A 16441-nucleotide genomic window follows, 5' to 3' on the forward strand; every position below is an offset into this window, starting at 1 on the left:
GGAAAAAATGTTTACAACACCAATGTTTTTAGCTATATTCTACCTCAGTGAAAGATGGTTGTAGCCCTGGCTGGTGAGGCCCAGTGGGCTGAGCGGCGGCCTGTGAACTGGAAGGCTGCTGGTTCGATTCCCGGTCAGGGCGCAGGCCCAGGGTGCGGGCGGGTCTGCAGCAGGGGGCCTGCGAGAGGCAGCGGGTCGGTGTCTCTCTCACACCTCTGTCTCCCCCCCACCCCCTCTCTGAAAAGAAATAAATAAAATCTTTAAAAAAATAAGTAAACAAACAAACAAAGATGGCTCTGCAGTACTGTCTGGGCGACACCCCCAGGCCACACTGGCACCCCCAAGCGGGCGGGCGGGCAGCGGGACTCACCTCGAAGCTGTACCTCCTCATCCGGCCGAGGCGCCGGCAGTACAGGTAGAGCATGCCGGTGCTGCTGCCCACGGCGATGTAGTCCCCGCTGGCGTCCAGGGCCGTCAGGTAGACCGCCACGGAGCGGAAGCCCTTCTGCACCTTGGTGGGAATGGCGTTGAGGAGGTAGTACAGCGGGCAGAACTCCCTGAAGGTGACAGGCTCCGAGGTGGCCGCCATGGCCAAGGGCCTCCCCGACGGTCTTCAGGAAGGAAAAGGAGTGTCCGGTTGGCATCTAGGAAACCTGGGGGCCAGAGAACAAGGCATGACCATTCTGTCACTGTCCAGTCGTGCTGAAGAGAAGTCATCTTTAATAACGGCGACAAGGACCTTCCAGGTGGGGGAACGGTACAGCTGGAGCTTAACTCAACGGAGAAAGCAGGCCAGCTGTCGTTCAGATCACCAATTTTTTTGAGCATTTTAATTCAAAATGCACGTAACTATGGACTGGCCCCTGTAATTTATGTTGTGTGAAACACTACGGACGCGTGAAAAGAATAGCAAAAACAGTTCTTATTCTCAAGCAGTTTCCGATCTAGCCAGGGAGGCAAAGAAACCGAACATACTCCACCCACGCGGGGCCAGCACGAATCGGTGGGTCTCGACAGGAGGAGGGAGAGCGGTGTGGGTCAGAGAGCGGGATCGGCTTGCCGGGAACGGCCTCCGCGACGGAGCGGCCAGGACGGACAGGCTGCACTAGGAGAGCGGTGAACTGGTCCCAGAGGCAGCAACACGCTTGGCTGAGGGGGTCCTAGCCAGAGGCCCGCAGCCCCTCAGCGCCCCTCCTCCATTCCTCCCGGAGACCCACCCCCCTTGGCTCTCCGGATGCAAAGCCTCCCTTCATAGACACTCAGCCCTTACCCCGCCCTGCCCTGCAGGCCAGGCGGTGGCACGTCCCCCACTGTTAGGTGGAGGTGCTGATGGCCAGAGGCTCTCGAGACTTGCCCAAGACCACGAGGCAGAGATGCGAGTCGAGACCTGGCCCTTCCAAGTCCTGGGCCCTTGCCAAGGTCACAGTCACAGCTCTGAGAGACAAGCAACGGCTACAGGTGGGTGCCGTGTACCTGCTTAGACCTGCAGGGCCTCTTCGCCCTTTGGGTCGGTGGAGTTTCGAGCCCGTCCAGTAGAAACTCCTTAGGACGCAGGCCTTACAGTCTGTTTCAACTGCGTTTCCTGTCTCCATAGGGCTGACTGCCTGCTCCGAGCCCCTTCCAGTGAAACTCCCCAGGAGACCTGGCACTGGCTGCCCCTCCTCCCTGGAGGGCTCCTTCTCCCCGCTTCCCTCAGCTTCTGCTTCTTCTCAATATGCAGTCCCTGCCGGGTGTCCCCTCCCCACAAGGCTTTACCCTAATGTCCCCGCTGAGCACCCCCCATCACGTCCCCTCCCCAGCCTCACTCCCTCCACACACCCGCTTTCTTTGCCGCTCTGCCTGGCCCCCTCCCGCACCCCTGGTCTGTGAGCCCCCCAGGAGCAGAGCCTGCCTGCCCCCTCCCCCCACCTGCCCCCCTCCCTAGGCACCTACAGAGGGTCAGGCACATCAGAGGTGCTCAGTAAGTACCAACTGCCTAAGTGAACGTGTTAGGAAGGAAAACTCGCAAGGAAGGAATGACTGGCCAGAAGGGAGAGCAGCAGAATACACTCTTCTCTCCAGTACGGTCCCAACTCAGTGCTGAAATGACAGCCCCCAGATCTGCGCGGCATTCCCAGTTGCTGAGCATTTTCGGATTCCTCTGTTGCTTGGGAGTCACAACAGCCAATACAAGGAGGCAGGCAGGCTAACTTCAGAGGCCTTTCCTCCGAGTAATAATAACAGTCCCCTCCCTCGGTGATGGCTAAGAACACTGACCACCCTTTTAGCAGAAGGTGAAGCTGTGGGAGGTTCCGAAATCTGCCCAAGGTCACCCAGTTTTAGGTGCCTAGTGCGACAGAAATCAGGATGGAGAGTGCTGGTCCTGGCCACACAGCAGCACAGCATAAGTTTATAACTTTTTAAGAACAAAACCAAGCTGTCCTGGTGTGGCTCAGTGGACTGAGCACCGGCCTGCAAACCAAGGGGTCGCTGGTTCGATTCCCAGTCAGGGCACAGGCCTGGGCTGTGGGCCAGGTCCCCAGTTGTGGGCGTGTGAGAGGCAGTCAATTGATGTTTTTCTCTCCCTCTTCCCCTCTCTCTGAAACTAAATTTAAAAAATCTTTTAAAAGCAGGACCATGCCTTGGTTTGTGCACATATTCCAGAACGGTGGGCGAGACCCACGTGACCCAGACATCAAAAGAGCAAACTCCAGTGAGAAGGGCCCAGGCAGACACTTGGGAAAGTGTGCAGATCGTTCAAGGACACGGGACGCTAGAACCAAGATAACAGCAATAACAGAGCGGCAACAGCTCTGGCTCTCAGTTAACAGAAGCTGCCCTCAGCGCAGTACCAAGAAATCCTCACAAAACCCCTGCGAGGTAGGTGCCACCGTTACGTCCATTCCACAGATGCGGAAACTTCCTGTTTCAACAATCAATCCAACCTTCAGAGTCAATCATGCTCCCTTCGCCACAAATACCCCATTAAAATACAAACCCCACGCATGCCATCCCCGCTCTGGTCGGGATGCCGCAGCCCTCACGCATACCATCAATCCCGGACACCGGAAGGCGGCACTGGCCTCTGTGCTGGCTGACAGCACCCTGACCACACCGCGGGGGGCAGTGTCCCCAAGGGGAGGTAGGACCAGTCAGTTCTGGTCTAACTCGTTCCCTGGGCCAAACAGGGGCCCTGAGTCGCCAGAACAGGCTGGCAGCGTGAGTGGTGTGAGCAGTCCCTCCAAAATCCCCAGGAAGCCATGATTAGTACTCCGCTGTCCCGTCTATTTTTTAAGTCTGGCTACAACGTCTGTGACATTTTTAAGTGTGAAAATCTTCTGGCTGAACTTGATGAGACGGGTGCAGTCCTGTGTATTCAGGACGAGGCTGTCACCTCCCGGTCCAGGCCTGCTGGGCGGCCAGCACTCTGTATCTAGCTCCCTCCCAGGCCGCTCGGCTTCCGCTTGTCCCCGACTGCAGCGCAGCGAGCTTCCCGCCCCAGGCCCTGGGTACGCCGGACCCTCCCTGCGCCCACACCGAGTAAGGACTGGCTCTGCACTCGTGGCCTCTAGAGGCTGGTGACCCGCAGCATCCCGGCGTCCACAGCGCGCTCCGGGGGCATCACACGCGCACCCTCGCTTGTCCCGGCTCCTTCGGTCTGTGTGCTCTGCAGGGCTTCAAACCACGCTCGACACGCGTTTGCTCCGTTATTTTCTCTCTAAGTCTGACAGCCCAAGATATAAGACCTACTACCTCGCGGACACTGCCACCCAGACGCGAGAATTCCCGGTCTCCTGTCCCGGCCCAAGTGCCCATCACTCACAGGTGAACGCGCACCGGGCAACAGCTCGTGTCTCCCGCGAAGCTCAGTCAGCAGCCCGCCCAAGCGCCAGCTCCAAAGCCCCACTGGACCTACGGCCCTGCGTGGGAAGCCCGACCCGCTCCTCACTGCCGCCCCAGCGTCCCCTGTCCCCGCCCAGGCCAGCAGCTGCTCTGTCCCGCTGCACGGGGGCCGGTGAGCAAAGACACCTTCTCCAAGTCCACGGAACCTCCCTGAGAAACGACCGCCTGTCTGGTAGGGGTCAATTTCCTACCGAGACAGTGTGTTTGCGCAACAACCTACACTCAACGGAAGCTGCTTCCCAGTCACTCCCGCAGAAGAGGCTCCACGTGGGGCCTGCCCGCCCCCCGCCCCCCGCAGAGGACTTAAGGAGACCCCGTGCCTGGCCCTGCAGTTCTGCTGGGGGAAGCTCCTGAGGCCAGGGACCAGGTCCCGCTGGTCCACCGCAGCACCCCCAGAGCCCAGGACAGTGGCTGGGATACAGTGCACCCCAAAACTACATGCTGAGTAAACGAACATGGGATGCAAGTCGAGTTACAAACCCAGCAAGGTCAGGGGCTTATCAAGGGGCGTTGCAGCTGGAGGTATACTAGCAGGAGGGGCCCAGGAGTCTGCAGACCAGGGGCTACGAGCTGGGATCTGGGGGTGAGGAGCTCCCAGAGCGCCTTTCTTTCTTTCGTTTTTTTTAAAAAGATTTTATTTATTTTTAGAGAGGAGAAAGTAGGGAGAAAGAGATGGTGACAAACATCAAGGTATGAGAGAAACATCACTGTGTGGCTGCCTCCTGTGCGCCCCCAACTGGGGACCGGGCCTCCAACCCAGGCCTGTGCCCCGACTGGGAATCGAACCAGAGATCTTCAGGGTCACAGGTCAGCGCTCAGTCAACTGAGCCACACCAGCCAGGGAAGGACCCCGTTCCTTAAAGTTGAGACGACCGTGCCTACGCGGAAGACGTGAACCCCAAGTGCAGCCGATCACCCCAGCAGATCAGGCAAGTGGGTACCCGGGCTGGCACTCCGGCGTGCGGAACGGGACCAACGGCGGGACCCCCGCGACAGTGGGAAGAGCAAGGGGCCGCCAGAGGCACGGAAGGCGAGCCGTCCTGCGTGTAACGGCAGAACTGGCCGGCAGTCCACGCGCGCTGACCCACTTAGCCTCCCGCGGAGACGGAGGCAGAGACGAGCGTCGCCCCCGGCTCTCTTGACTCGGAACCTGAAGCCCAGGGCGGGGACAGCGCTTGCCGGCCCGCGGCCCAGCCCTGAGCCCCATTCGTTAGCCCGCACGGCCTGTTCCGCCTCCCGGGCCTGAGCACCCCCCGGGTACGTGCCACGGCCCGGTGCGCGCACGAAGGCACGAGCGCGCTCGGAGCCCGGGCGGCGGGGGGCGCGGCGGGGGAGGAGCCGGGGGCCGGGGCCGAGCTCAGGGGCGCGGACCAGCGCAGGCAGGCAGGGAGGGCGACAGCTGCTGCGCTCGGCGGGCGCTTCGGGGCCGGACACGCAGCCTCGGCCACCCCGCACGGGCGAGACGCGGGCGGGAGAGGGGGCGACCGGGCAGGACAACGCCGAGGCGCTGGGGCGCGGGGTGGTGGCGGGGAGGCCGACGCCAGTCGCGTCGCCGCACTCACCTCCCGCGACAGCCCCTCGGGACTCGCCGGGCCCGCCGGGCCGGAGGAGGCGGGATGGACTCCGGGCTGCGGGCGCTGCCGCGAGCCCGTCCCCTGGGCCTCCGGGCCCGCCCCGCCGAGCGACGGCCGGTTCCTCCCGGGGCTCCAGCGGCTGAGCCACAAGTGACGGCGGGCGGGGCGCGCCGGAAGTGACGTGCTTCCGCGCGCGTGGGCGGGGCCTCGCGTCTCCTTCCGGGGATATCAGGGGCCCGCATGGCAGGTGGGTGAGCCGGGCCGGTTTCCCGGGGCGGGGAGCGGGGGGTGCCGCGGGCTGGGCGGGAGGCGTGGGCCTCGCGGTGAGGCAGGGTCCGGGCGCTGCCGCAGCCCCGCCCGCCGGCCCCGCGCGGGCCCCGCAGTCGGCCCGGGAGCCGGCCGGCTCGTCCGAGCCTCGGTCTGTCGCTGTGCAGAACGAGAGGCGGCACGCAGGGCAGCGTCCGCGGGTCCTGACGCCGAGGTCGTCGTCGTCGTCGAGGAGCGTTAGCGGAGCGCTCTCCCGGACCCGCCCTCCCCGCTCTGCGCCCACTGGGTGCCGGGCAGTGTTCTGAGTGCTTGACGCGGGGCAGCCCCTTCGAGCCTCACGGCCGTACCAGGGAGCGAGGCTGGGGGATCGAGGGCCGGGGCCGTGCGCCGTCCTCGGCCTCACGCTGCTCTCTCCTCCCGCTGTCACTGGGCCGTCTTTCCTACTGGCCTGTGACTGTCGGAGTCAGAAATGGTTTTGGTTCCTAAGTAGGTGCCGGGGCTGGGACAGATGGTGCATCAGATGTGATCCTGGCCCTTAGGGAGCCCCTGCTGGGGGAGAGCGCCCCTTGGAAGATTATATAGGACAGGGGGCACAAGCTGTTCCTCTAGTGAACACAGTTTAGTCAACACCTACTATGTGCTGAGGTTGCGACGGAACAAGACACGCCTCATCACTGCTCTGCTGGAGTTTGTACGCTCACGGGGAATATAGACATGAAATAGCTGAGCACACTGCACTCGTGAGTGTCCCGATAGCGGAAGTGCAGGGAGGCCTGACCACCTGGGGAGCCAGGAAAACTTTGGGGCGGTGACTTTACGAACCTAAATCAGATCAGGTCGGTTTCCCACGCAAAGCTTGTTGCTCCCTTTCCACTGACGTGGAATAAATCCAAGCTTCTTATCTTGGTATATAAGGTTCTGGTTGCCTGTCTTCCACCTTCTGCCCCCTCTCTTTCTATTTCAGTCCAGCCACACTGGTCATTTCTTATTTCAAAGGCACCAAGCTTACTCTCACATAAGGGCCTATACTGTTGACTTCTCATTCAGGTCTGAGCCTAAATGACACCTTCTCAGGGATTCCCTGAGTGGTGAGCACGGTCAAGGTCTCTTGTTATCTTAATAAGGTGAATTTGGAATGAATGACCCTAGGTCCCCTGCGACTGGGGGACTGGTGGACAGGGAACTAACCTTGTGATGTGAGGGTTGGGACTTTCAGTCCCACCGCCCAACCCCCCTCAGGAAAGGGAGAGGTGCTGGAGGTTGAATCAATGGCCAATTGCCTGATCAATCATGCCGATGTAACGAAGGCGCCGGAAAAACTGAAAAGCAAAAGGACAAGGGTTTGGAGAGCTTCCAGGTTGGTGAACAGGCGGAAAGTCCTGAGAGTGGCGTGATCAGAGAACTCGGAGAGCGCCCTTCCCGCGTGCCTTGCCTGTGCGTCTCCCATCTGCCTGTTCCTGGGCCAGTCCTTTAACAATGAGCCAGTAACCTCTCAAGTGAAGTGTTTTCCTGAGTTCTGAGAGCCTCTCTAGCAAATGACTCAAACCCAAGGGAGAGGGGTCTTTGGGACCCCCCATCTATAGCTGGTAGGTCAGAAGCACAGGCAACAACCGGGACTTGCGCTTGGCATCTGAAGTGGAAGGGGGAGTGGTGGGGACACTGTAGGACTGAGCCCTTACCCCATGGCATCTGATGCCCTTCAGGGAATGGTGTCAGAACTGCGCTGATTGCCTGGGGGTGATGGCGCACCACACATTGGAGAGGTCCTTGTGACGACAGGTGCTGTGTTACGTGACGCGTGCCAGGCCCTCCCAGCTTTACACACAGTATCTGTTCTTTACGTGGACTTCTGGAACTCAGTATAGCTCATTCCCTTTCACAGACGGGGCCACTGAGGCTCTGAGAGGTTACTGACCTGGCCCAAGGTTGCACAGCTGGCAAGGGCAGCGCAGGGATTCTGATCCAGGCAGTATGGTGTTTGGAGTCTAGACTCCCCACTGGCCTGCTGTGTATGTACTGGACTCCTTCAGGGGCCTCTCACAGAACTCGGACTGTATCCTGGGGGCGACGAGAAGCCTTTGAAGGGTACTCAGTACGGAAGGAGAGAGGGTTGAGGATGGCAGGAAGAGCCCGGACAGCCTGAGTGGGCTTTTGGTGGCCTGGGGGTTGCTTCCCACGGGAGCTGGGATCTGGGTGCATCTCGGAGCGTGGGCAACACTAGCCCAAGAAAGGAAAGAGCCTTGGAGCAGAAAGAACAGCATGTGCAAAGGCCTGCAGGTGACTCCATTCTTCAGGAGCTGCTGGTAGTTAGTTTCCGCTGTAGATGAAGGGGTTCCAGGCAGGGGTTGGGTGAGTGTTGGCATGGAAAGGAGGTCAGGTCCTGAAGGGCCTTGGGCTTCCCCCTGCGCCCTACACGCGGAGGTCCTCTGCATCTTTGGCCGGCCCTGTCAGTGTCTTGGGAACCTGAAAGCTCTGAACAGAAGGGAGGCACTGAAGTGCCCGCGGGAAGGTGACTGAGAGGACTCAGGCTCGGGGCCTGCGAGGGTTTTGGCAGAAAGTCTCAACTCAACCTTATTTCCAACGTTTGGAAGTGGTAGCAGTGCTTGAGGTAAAACTTCGTGGACCCATTAAGCTGGGAAGGGATCCAGCCAACTCTGGTGAGTCTTAAAATGTACAATCCATTCTGTTTTCTCCTGTTCCGGGAACTTTCTTAGTGTCCACATGACTTACTTGTCCACTTGATGTAGCGTTTCAGATCATTTTCCTCTTGAGAGTTCTGAGGACATTTGCCCTCCAACTATGGCCATGAATTTCATAACAATTGTGTTTCTTTTCCTGCCTATCAGCAAAGACTCTGGGAAGTGCAACACCCAGAAAACCTGTCTTATCTGTCAGCGCGAGAAAGATTAAGGACAATGCTGCCGACTGGCATAATTTGATCCTGAAGTGGGAAGCCCTCAATGATGCAGGCTTTGCTATTGCAAATAACATCGCCAACACGAAACTCAGTTTACTGTAAGTGTGGCTACAGCCCCTCCAAGCTCCTTACCCTTCATGATTGGGCCCAAGTTTTGTGGGACACTTATGGGGAGGAGGGTGGTCTCCATCGACATGGGTAAATTAAATTATATTAAGCAAAAAAGTCACTGGTAAAATGATATATGCAAGTATGAAGTGTATATGTACATTTAAATACATTACACTATATACGGTTCATGGTTACATCTAACTATCCGTCGTCGGCAGCCGTCCATCTCGAGAGACGATGGTGTAGCTTCTTAAGAGTCCATCTGCACCGCCGAGAATGGCTGTGCAGTCCGACTCGGGAGTGACACGGTATCTGTCTCCTCCCCTGTTGAATCGACATCTTGCGATGACGCTGGAGTGTCCTCTCCAGTGGAGCTGAAGCTACATATAAAATTATAAAAATAGGTTGGAAGGACACAGGCTCAGTTCGTGACACTGGTCCCTTCTAAGGAGAATGAGGATTGGGTGGGAGGTAAATGGAACTTTATCTTCATAACATTGCACTTTATTTTGTGATAGTGTGATTTATAAGAAGAGGTATCTCTTTGGTCATCCTCCCTGTTCCTGACACACAGCTCCCAAATCCCTTATGATTTCCTAAATGATAAGAACGATGGGAGAATCCTTTGTTACAGTGTTTAGTCTTTGGCCCTCAGATACTTCCAGGTCCTGAAATAGCTCCCGACAGGTGGAGCTGAAAGGAGTGTCTCCTTCACAATAGGCCTCTCACAACCCTGCCTGAGCTTATATTAATAAAGTGACACGTGGCACATCCCCAAGGATGGGGGGTGGTTGCGGGGAGAGCCAGCCCAGCATTAGAGGGGTGGCACTCTCGGCACCGCCACTCCGGGCCCACCCCTGTGGGAGGTGGGAGGGGCTGGAGGCTGATTAATCCCGGGTAGCCAGCGGCTCAGCTCCTCCTGCCTCTGTGATGAAGCCTCCCTGAACCCCAAAAGGACGGGGTTTGGAGAGCTTCCAGGTTGGTAAGCACAGCACTCGATGTGCTGGAAAGGTGTCCCCAGCCTCCACAGGGACCAAAGCTCCCTGTACCTCTTTATCTGGCTGCTCTGTCATGTTCTTTAATATCTTTTGTCATAAACCAGTAATCTAATAGGCAGACTGTTTTCCTGAGGTGTGTGAATCACTAGCAAATTAATCAAACTCAAGGAGAGGGTCGTGGGATGCTCCGATTTACAGCCCGGCTGTCAGTCGTACCGGCAGCAGCCTGGACCCCTGAGGGTCACTCTTGGGGCCTGAGCCCTTCACTTGTGGGGTCTGATGCTCTCCCTAGGTTAGACCATATCTACATGTATATTAATTTCTCAAAGTTATAATTATATAAACATGTCCTCCAGCTTATGGGTCTACTGGCCAGAATGCCTGGCCTGTCCACTGGCTCCCACTGCCATGGTCTTCAAGCGCATCGTGCTCTTTGGACCTTGGCTGCCTTTTCCTGGTGGTCCCTGCTCAGCCAGTCCCATGACAGACTCCGACATTTCCTATCCTGTTTTAATACAGAATCGTTCCCCTTCAGTGTTGATTGTGACTCCACTAGAAGAATCTCTTGTCCCACGGGTCACAGCTTTCAGTTTACAAAGTGCATTCCTAGCTTGTCATCCTCGTGCCCAGCGCTGCAGCCTGCACCCAGGGCCGGACAGCACTTAGTCTAGTGCAGAACTGAGTAACTGGCGGACGTGTTCACTGTATTTGTAAACGAGTCAACGCGTTTAATGAACAGAAACGACACCTTCGCGGAAGGCCTGACGTCGTTCCGTGGATATTGCGTTTTCTCTGGTTTATCACAACCACCAAGGCGAGCTCACGGAGCGTCTCTGTCCCCATGCTTCTGTTCTGCCCAGGAGTGAGGGCGAGGTGGAGCCAGAGAGTGGCAGCCCGGACGGCGACACCCGTGCAGAGCAGCGGGCCCCAGAGTACAGTCAGGACCTCGAGGTGCTGTGCGAGGAGCTGCAGGCCACCTTGGAAGGTTTGGTAAGACGCAGGGACCCAGCCCCTGTGCCCACGGTCCCTGACTCCCGGGGGCGCATTTGGGGTTCCCGGCTCTGGGACACATTCGACTCTGAGTGGTTTTTCCTGCTCAGACATCAGTTTTTCTCTCCTCAGCCTCCTCTGCCTGGTCCCTAAGTCTTCATGTCCCCAGATGCTGTCCTGGACCCTTGTTTCCTTTGGTTCCATGTGTTGTCTGGGGCACTTTCACCGCCTTGCCGGGCTCCACAGTAAATATTTTAAGGCTTTGCAAGCCCCCAGCCTCTCTTGTCACCACGCAGTTCTCCTGTGTCGCTGACGCAGCCAGAGATGGGACGGGCTGAGTGGCTGTGTTCCAGCAAAGCCTTCTTTATGGGCCCTGAAGTTCCAGTTGTATGTAATGTTCACGTGTCACAAGATAGTCCTCTTTTGATTTTTTTCAACCACTTAAAAACATAGAGCCCATTCTCAGCTTGTGGGCTGGCTGGCCTGTGGGCCCACTGGTAAATGGTTGCTTAATGAACTGATGACTGAATTTCAGTGCCCACCATTCCGGCCACCAAACATGGACAACACACGTCACACCTTTGCCGGGCACGTGTTTGAGCTTGGATAACTATAGCTCCCCTATGAACGTAAGATCTTTATATTCATTGATCTGAACCCGTTTCCTTCCTTTCACCATCGGTTTTGTGTGGGTTTTCCTTTGTTTCATTGAGCACAGCCTTCACTTCTTCCCTTATGCGTTTGCCATGCTCAAGCATGTCTGTCAAGTCTGTATCATTATCACCAGTGTTTTGAACTCCGCTTCTGTGAGGTTGGCTGTCTCCTCATCTGTTAGGTTGGCTATCTCCTTGTCGCTCAGTTCTCCCACTGGAACCTTGATCCGTTCCCCCTTTTGGGCCATACTTTTCTGTCTCCTCATTCTTACAGGCCCCTGTGTTTGTTTGCCTCTGTGTCTTAGGCAGAGCTGTCGCTCCTGTTACATTATAAGGGGCAGAGCCTTAGGGATTCGTCAGTACAGGGTGACCTGTTTTGCCACGTTGTGGCTGCTGTATATGGGGGAGGGGTCTGAGAGGGAACAATGCTGCTTGCCCAGCACTCGCCCCTTTTCCAGGCATCTATCCCACTTCCGTATGGGACTGGCGCCCCTCTAGCTGCTGCCCTGGCCGTCATTCCCTGAGTGGGTGGGTCTGTGGACGTTCTAGGACCATGGGGGCCCTATAAATGAGTGGACTCTTGCTGAGACTGGCAGTTTCTTCCTCTGCCCCAGCCCCCACTGGTTTGCACAGTCAGAAGCAATGAGGCTTTATTTTCCCAGTGCTGGAACCGTGAGCTGCGTGGTGTGGTCTGGTGCTGGGAGCCCTCCCCAGGTGTCCCTCTCAACTTTTTAAAACCTGTGACTGCACTTTCCGCCAGCCTGCCACTGCCACTGCTCCCACCACACCGCATCCTCTCTGCCCCGGCTCCACCCCTTGTACCTGTCCGGATGAGTGTTTCTTCTTTATATTTTTGTTAGTTGGACTTCCATGCAGCTTGAATTTCTGGTTGTTTCTAGTTCTGAGGTAGTTGTGTTCCTTCTTTGTTTGTGGAGGGAGATGCAGCGTGTCTGTCTGGGCCTCCATCCTGGCCAGAAGTCCAGATCTTCTCTTTATTTCCCCGTGTACATAAAGTTCACTGTACTTAGGGGTTGGAAATGTGGTCTTTGAGATCTGTGCCACTTAAAGTGAACTCTTACGGCTTCACCATTTGTTCTATGTATGTGTGTATATTATATATATTTGTTGAATTTCTTGGGGAGACATTGGTTAATAAAATTATACAGGTTTCAGGCATACAGTTCTGTAATACCTCATCTATGTATTGTATGTTCACCAGCCAAAGTCAGGTCTCCGTGCATCACCATTTACCCCCCTTTACTCTCTTCCACCTCCCCCACGCCCGTTCCCTCTGGTGAGGGTTTTTTTGGGGGGCTTGCTGTCCTCACCTTGTCACCCAGCCCCCCAACCGCCCTCCCCTCTGACAGCTGTCAGTCTATTCTCTGAACCTGAGTCTGTGTCCATTCTGTTTTGTTAGTTCGGTTTGTTCGTTAAATTCCACATATGAGTGAGACCATATGGTGTTCGTCTTTTGACTGGTTATTTCACGTACGTAACGTTCTGCAGGTGCATCCACGCTGTCGCAAAGGGTACGGTTTCCTGCTCTTTTACAGCCGAGCACCCATTTTTTACGTAATGAAAGTTTCCTTCCACAGCGCCAGCAGCTCGGTGTCAGGCCCGTGGCGCTGGCCTGGCTGGACAGCATGGCTGGTGTCCGCGCAGCGGCCCTGCAGGGGGAGCCCGGCTTCGTGCAGAGCCTGGTGACCCCGAGGCGCCTCCGTGTTGAGTTCCCATCAGCTCCTTCCTGCGTGAAGTGTGCGGGCTGCCATGCATTACTGCCATTTAAGAAACAAGGAAACGGAGCCTCAGAGCGGTCTCACTGAACTCAGAGGCAGCTAACAGAGGCGTCGGCAGTGAGGTCATTTAGTGACTCGCCCATCTTTCCTTCTGCAATGGCAGAAGCCTGCCTTGCGGGTGATTCCTCCCAATCTTTAGTGCTAAAAAACGAGTGCCCTTGGGAGCTCGCAGTGAAGCGGGACGCAGCAAGCTTTGCCTGCCCCCGAGATGGAAATCGGGTTTGTGACTGAAGCAATCCAGGCTCATGAAATCATAGCAGCTGCCTGCCTGGAAATTTGCTGTACGTGGAGTTACGGGACTTTTGGTCTCAACAGGCATTTCCTAGCTTTGAAATCTTACAGTGATTGAACCTGAGACTGGACAATTCAAACCTTCTTCTTATATTCCAAATTTCTTTCTTTTTAGACCAAAATTCAGGGGAAAATGGAGAAGCTGTCTTCAACTACCAAGGGCATTTGTGAACTGGAAAACTACCACCTCGGGGAGGGCGGCAGCCGGCCGCCCCTGTTTCACACGTGGCCCACGTTCCGTTTCTGTAAGTGCTTTCGGCGTTGGTCTGCGAGGGCAGGTCAGGAGAGCCTTTGGTGTCACTGAGACCGTGTGCTAGGAAGCCGGCAGGCTTTGAACTTTGAGAGCATCCATGCGGAGGGAGGGAGATGGGCATCTTCAATAGAGCATTTATTCTTGGCTTTAATCAGCAAAGAATATGAAAAACGTTATTAGAGACCCATGAAGCAACTTGCCCTTATTGGCCCCTAAAACCAATGGGTAGAATGAAGTCCAACTCCTCTGCAAAGGCAGAAATCTCTTTATTATTTTATTTTTTGAAGAAAGTTTTTTTTTTTTGCCTTTGGTTTTAATGGAAAAAAAAAAAAAAAAACTTCAGTGAACCTCATGGAAGACCACTTAGAAAATGGAATTTGTTACTTTAAGAAGCTGTACAAGACAATGTTATTTTTAGCTTTATTAGTGTAAAAGAAGGGCTAAGCTATTTGATATGGATTTGAGATCTTACTTTTAAATGAGGGAGAAAGGGGTAAAATCAGCTAACATGATGTGTATTGAAATATTATCAGTTTGAGCCCTGGCTGGTGTGGGTCAGTGGACTGAGCGCCGGCCTACGAACCAAAGTGTTGCCAGTTCAATTCCCAGTCAGGGCACAGGCCTGGGCTGCGGGCCGGGTTCCCAGTTGGGGGCGCGTGAGAGGCAACCACACATGGATGTTTCTCTCCCTCTTTCTCCCTCCCTCCCCCTCTCTCTAAAAATAAATAAGTAGGATCCTTAAAAAATACATATATATGTACATATATATAGTCAGACTACTACTTACGACCATTGCAGATTAGTGGTTGAGGAGGAAGGTTATTTACTACAGCGGTCCCTCTATATCACGGCTCACTTATCGCGGCCTCACTGTATCGCGGGGTTTTTAAAAATATATTTACCGTGGATTTTTGGCTATATCGCGGGATTTTGCGATACTGTACACGTGTGTTGTTAAAGTTACGTAGGTTTAAGAGTGCAGAATATGTTTAAGGACATAAGTAGTGTTTATAGAAGTGTGGGAAAGGTTAATAAGGGAGAGGGAAGGGTTTTTAAGAGTGTGGGAAGGGTTTGTAAAGCCTTAAAATATATATAAACACTAAAATGTACGGTTCCTACTGCGCAGATTTTCACCTATCGCGGTGGGGGGGGTCTAGAACGTGACACCCGCGATAATATTCCCTCACTTGTCACAGGTATTACGTTTCAGACCCCCTCCCCCCGCGAAGTAGAAACCTTACATTTATTCTACGCTCTTAAACCTACGTAACTTTAACAACATACGTGTACAGTACCGCAAAACCCCGCGATGTAGCGAAAAATCCACAAATAATTAATGTTTTTAAAACCCCGCGCTACACGAGGCCGCGGCACAGAGAGGGCCCGCATACCGTGTCTCTCTCGCGGTGCTGCCCGCGGCGTCCCCTGCCAACGACCCCGCCGCAGGTCCCGAACCCCGGCGCTGCTGCCCATGCCGCGTGCAGCGCGGAGCTCGTGGGAGCGGCGGCCGGGCCCAGGCCGGGGCGCGTCCGCAGTCCCGCCACTGAAGGGAGACCCGCACGTTGCAGACGAGGCTGCCCGCCGGCTCGCGGCCATGTACGGGCAGGAGCTGCTCCTGAAGCGCACCATCGTCGGCGAGCTCGCGCACGCCACGGGCCGCGACCTCTCGCTGACCTACCTGTCCCTGTGGCTGCACCAGCCCTACGTGCAGAGCGACAGCAGGCTGCTTCTGGAGAGCATGCTGCTCGAAACGGGGCACCGACAGCTGTGACCGCCCGCTGCGGCTCCGCGCGAGAGCCACGCCCCGCCGCCCCCACGGAGGGACCCCGGCCTGTGCCCCAGCACCGTGTCCGGGCTCTGGCACAGCCCCGCCCCCTTCTAGGGTCTCCCCGATGGGACCGTTCCCCGGCTCCCTGCGGCCTCTCCGGACACTCCTGTTACCTGCTGCACGCGTCCGCCGCTCAGCGACAGCTGTCCCCACTGTGACCCTGTCACCCCTGAGGCCCTCGGCGTGCAATAAATGAGTTCCTCAACAGAACAGTGGCGCGATCCTGGTTTTGTAAATCAGGTGTAATTTACATGGATTACATTTGTGTAGAAAGTCCCTGGTTTAGTATTTACATTTTACACTTGTATTCGACTTTTTGAGACTTAGTTTTGTAATTACAGCTATGTTTAAAATACCATAGTTAACTGGGTAAAGATGGGATCCTGGAAAAAAACACTCCCTACAAAAGTATTGCCTGTTTGCAACCGGCTCTTCTAGCATAAATCCTATCATTTGACAGTACTTGCAGCCAGATGGGGGAGGAGGAGCAATTCTGCCATGCTCCCCAGAAACACAAGTCTAAGAAACTGTGCTATGGGGAACGGGGTGGAAACTCATGAAACGGAAGCTCTAGCACCCCAGAACAGGAGCTTCCCAGGGAAGGGAAGAAAACATGCCAGAAATCAAAGGCTTCATCTCTGACAGGGATTATTTTGAGATAAAAGTCAGGCGCTCTGTGTAAGTTGACCAATCAAAAGCATTTAAAGGCTCCAATTTTTAGAATTTCTCTTGCTTCTGCCTTTGCAGTATTTGCTAAAATCTAACCGTATAAAAATAGCCCATCGGACGTCTTGCAGGCTGGGAACCACACGGCTGGCGCCGGGCAGGCCTGCTGTCCCGCTGGGCGCTGCCCTGTGCGCCCGGGAGCAGGCTGCGGCCAC

The 16441-nt window shown here is 55.6% G+C and overlaps 2 protein-coding genes across 3 annotated transcripts in view; one reads left to right on the plus strand and one right to left on the minus strand.

The window, feature by feature from the left end:
• Positions 1 to 5617, minus strand: part of TECPR2 (tectonin beta-propeller repeat containing 2) — a 63445-nt gene extending 57828 nt beyond the window's left edge. For both annotated transcript variants that reach the window (XM_090265572.1, XM_090265571.1), the window contains exons 1-2: positions 5445 to 5617; positions 371 to 653 (exon numbers count right to left, since the gene is read on the minus strand). In XM_090265572.1, coding sequence (XP_090121698.1) covers positions 371 to 589 — 219 coding nt within the window. In that variant the 5' untranslated portion in view covers positions 590 to 653; positions 5445 to 5617. The remainder of the gene's footprint in view (positions 1 to 370; positions 654 to 5444) is intronic.
• A 5-nt stretch (positions 5618 to 5622) lies between these two features.
• CINP (cyclin dependent kinase 2 interacting protein) lies at positions 5623 to 15770 on the plus strand. The gene is made up of 5 exons (XM_090265613.1): positions 5623 to 5703; positions 8570 to 8738; positions 10610 to 10739; positions 13595 to 13724; positions 15301 to 15770. The coding sequence occupies exons 1-5, from the start codon at positions 5697 to 5699 to the stop codon at positions 15501 to 15503; spliced, it is 639 nt and encodes a 212-aa protein (XP_090121739.1). The 5' UTR covers positions 5623 to 5696; the 3' UTR covers positions 15504 to 15770.
• The last annotated feature ends 671 nt before the right edge of the window (positions 15771 to 16441 follow it).

Source organism: Furipterus horrens, unplaced genomic scaffold, assembly GCF_987537825.1.
Source record: "Furipterus horrens unplaced genomic scaffold, mFurHor1.1.pri manual_scaffold_21, whole genome shotgun sequence".
NCBI classification, from domain to species: Eukaryota; Metazoa; Chordata; class Mammalia; order Chiroptera; family Furipteridae; genus Furipterus; species Furipterus horrens.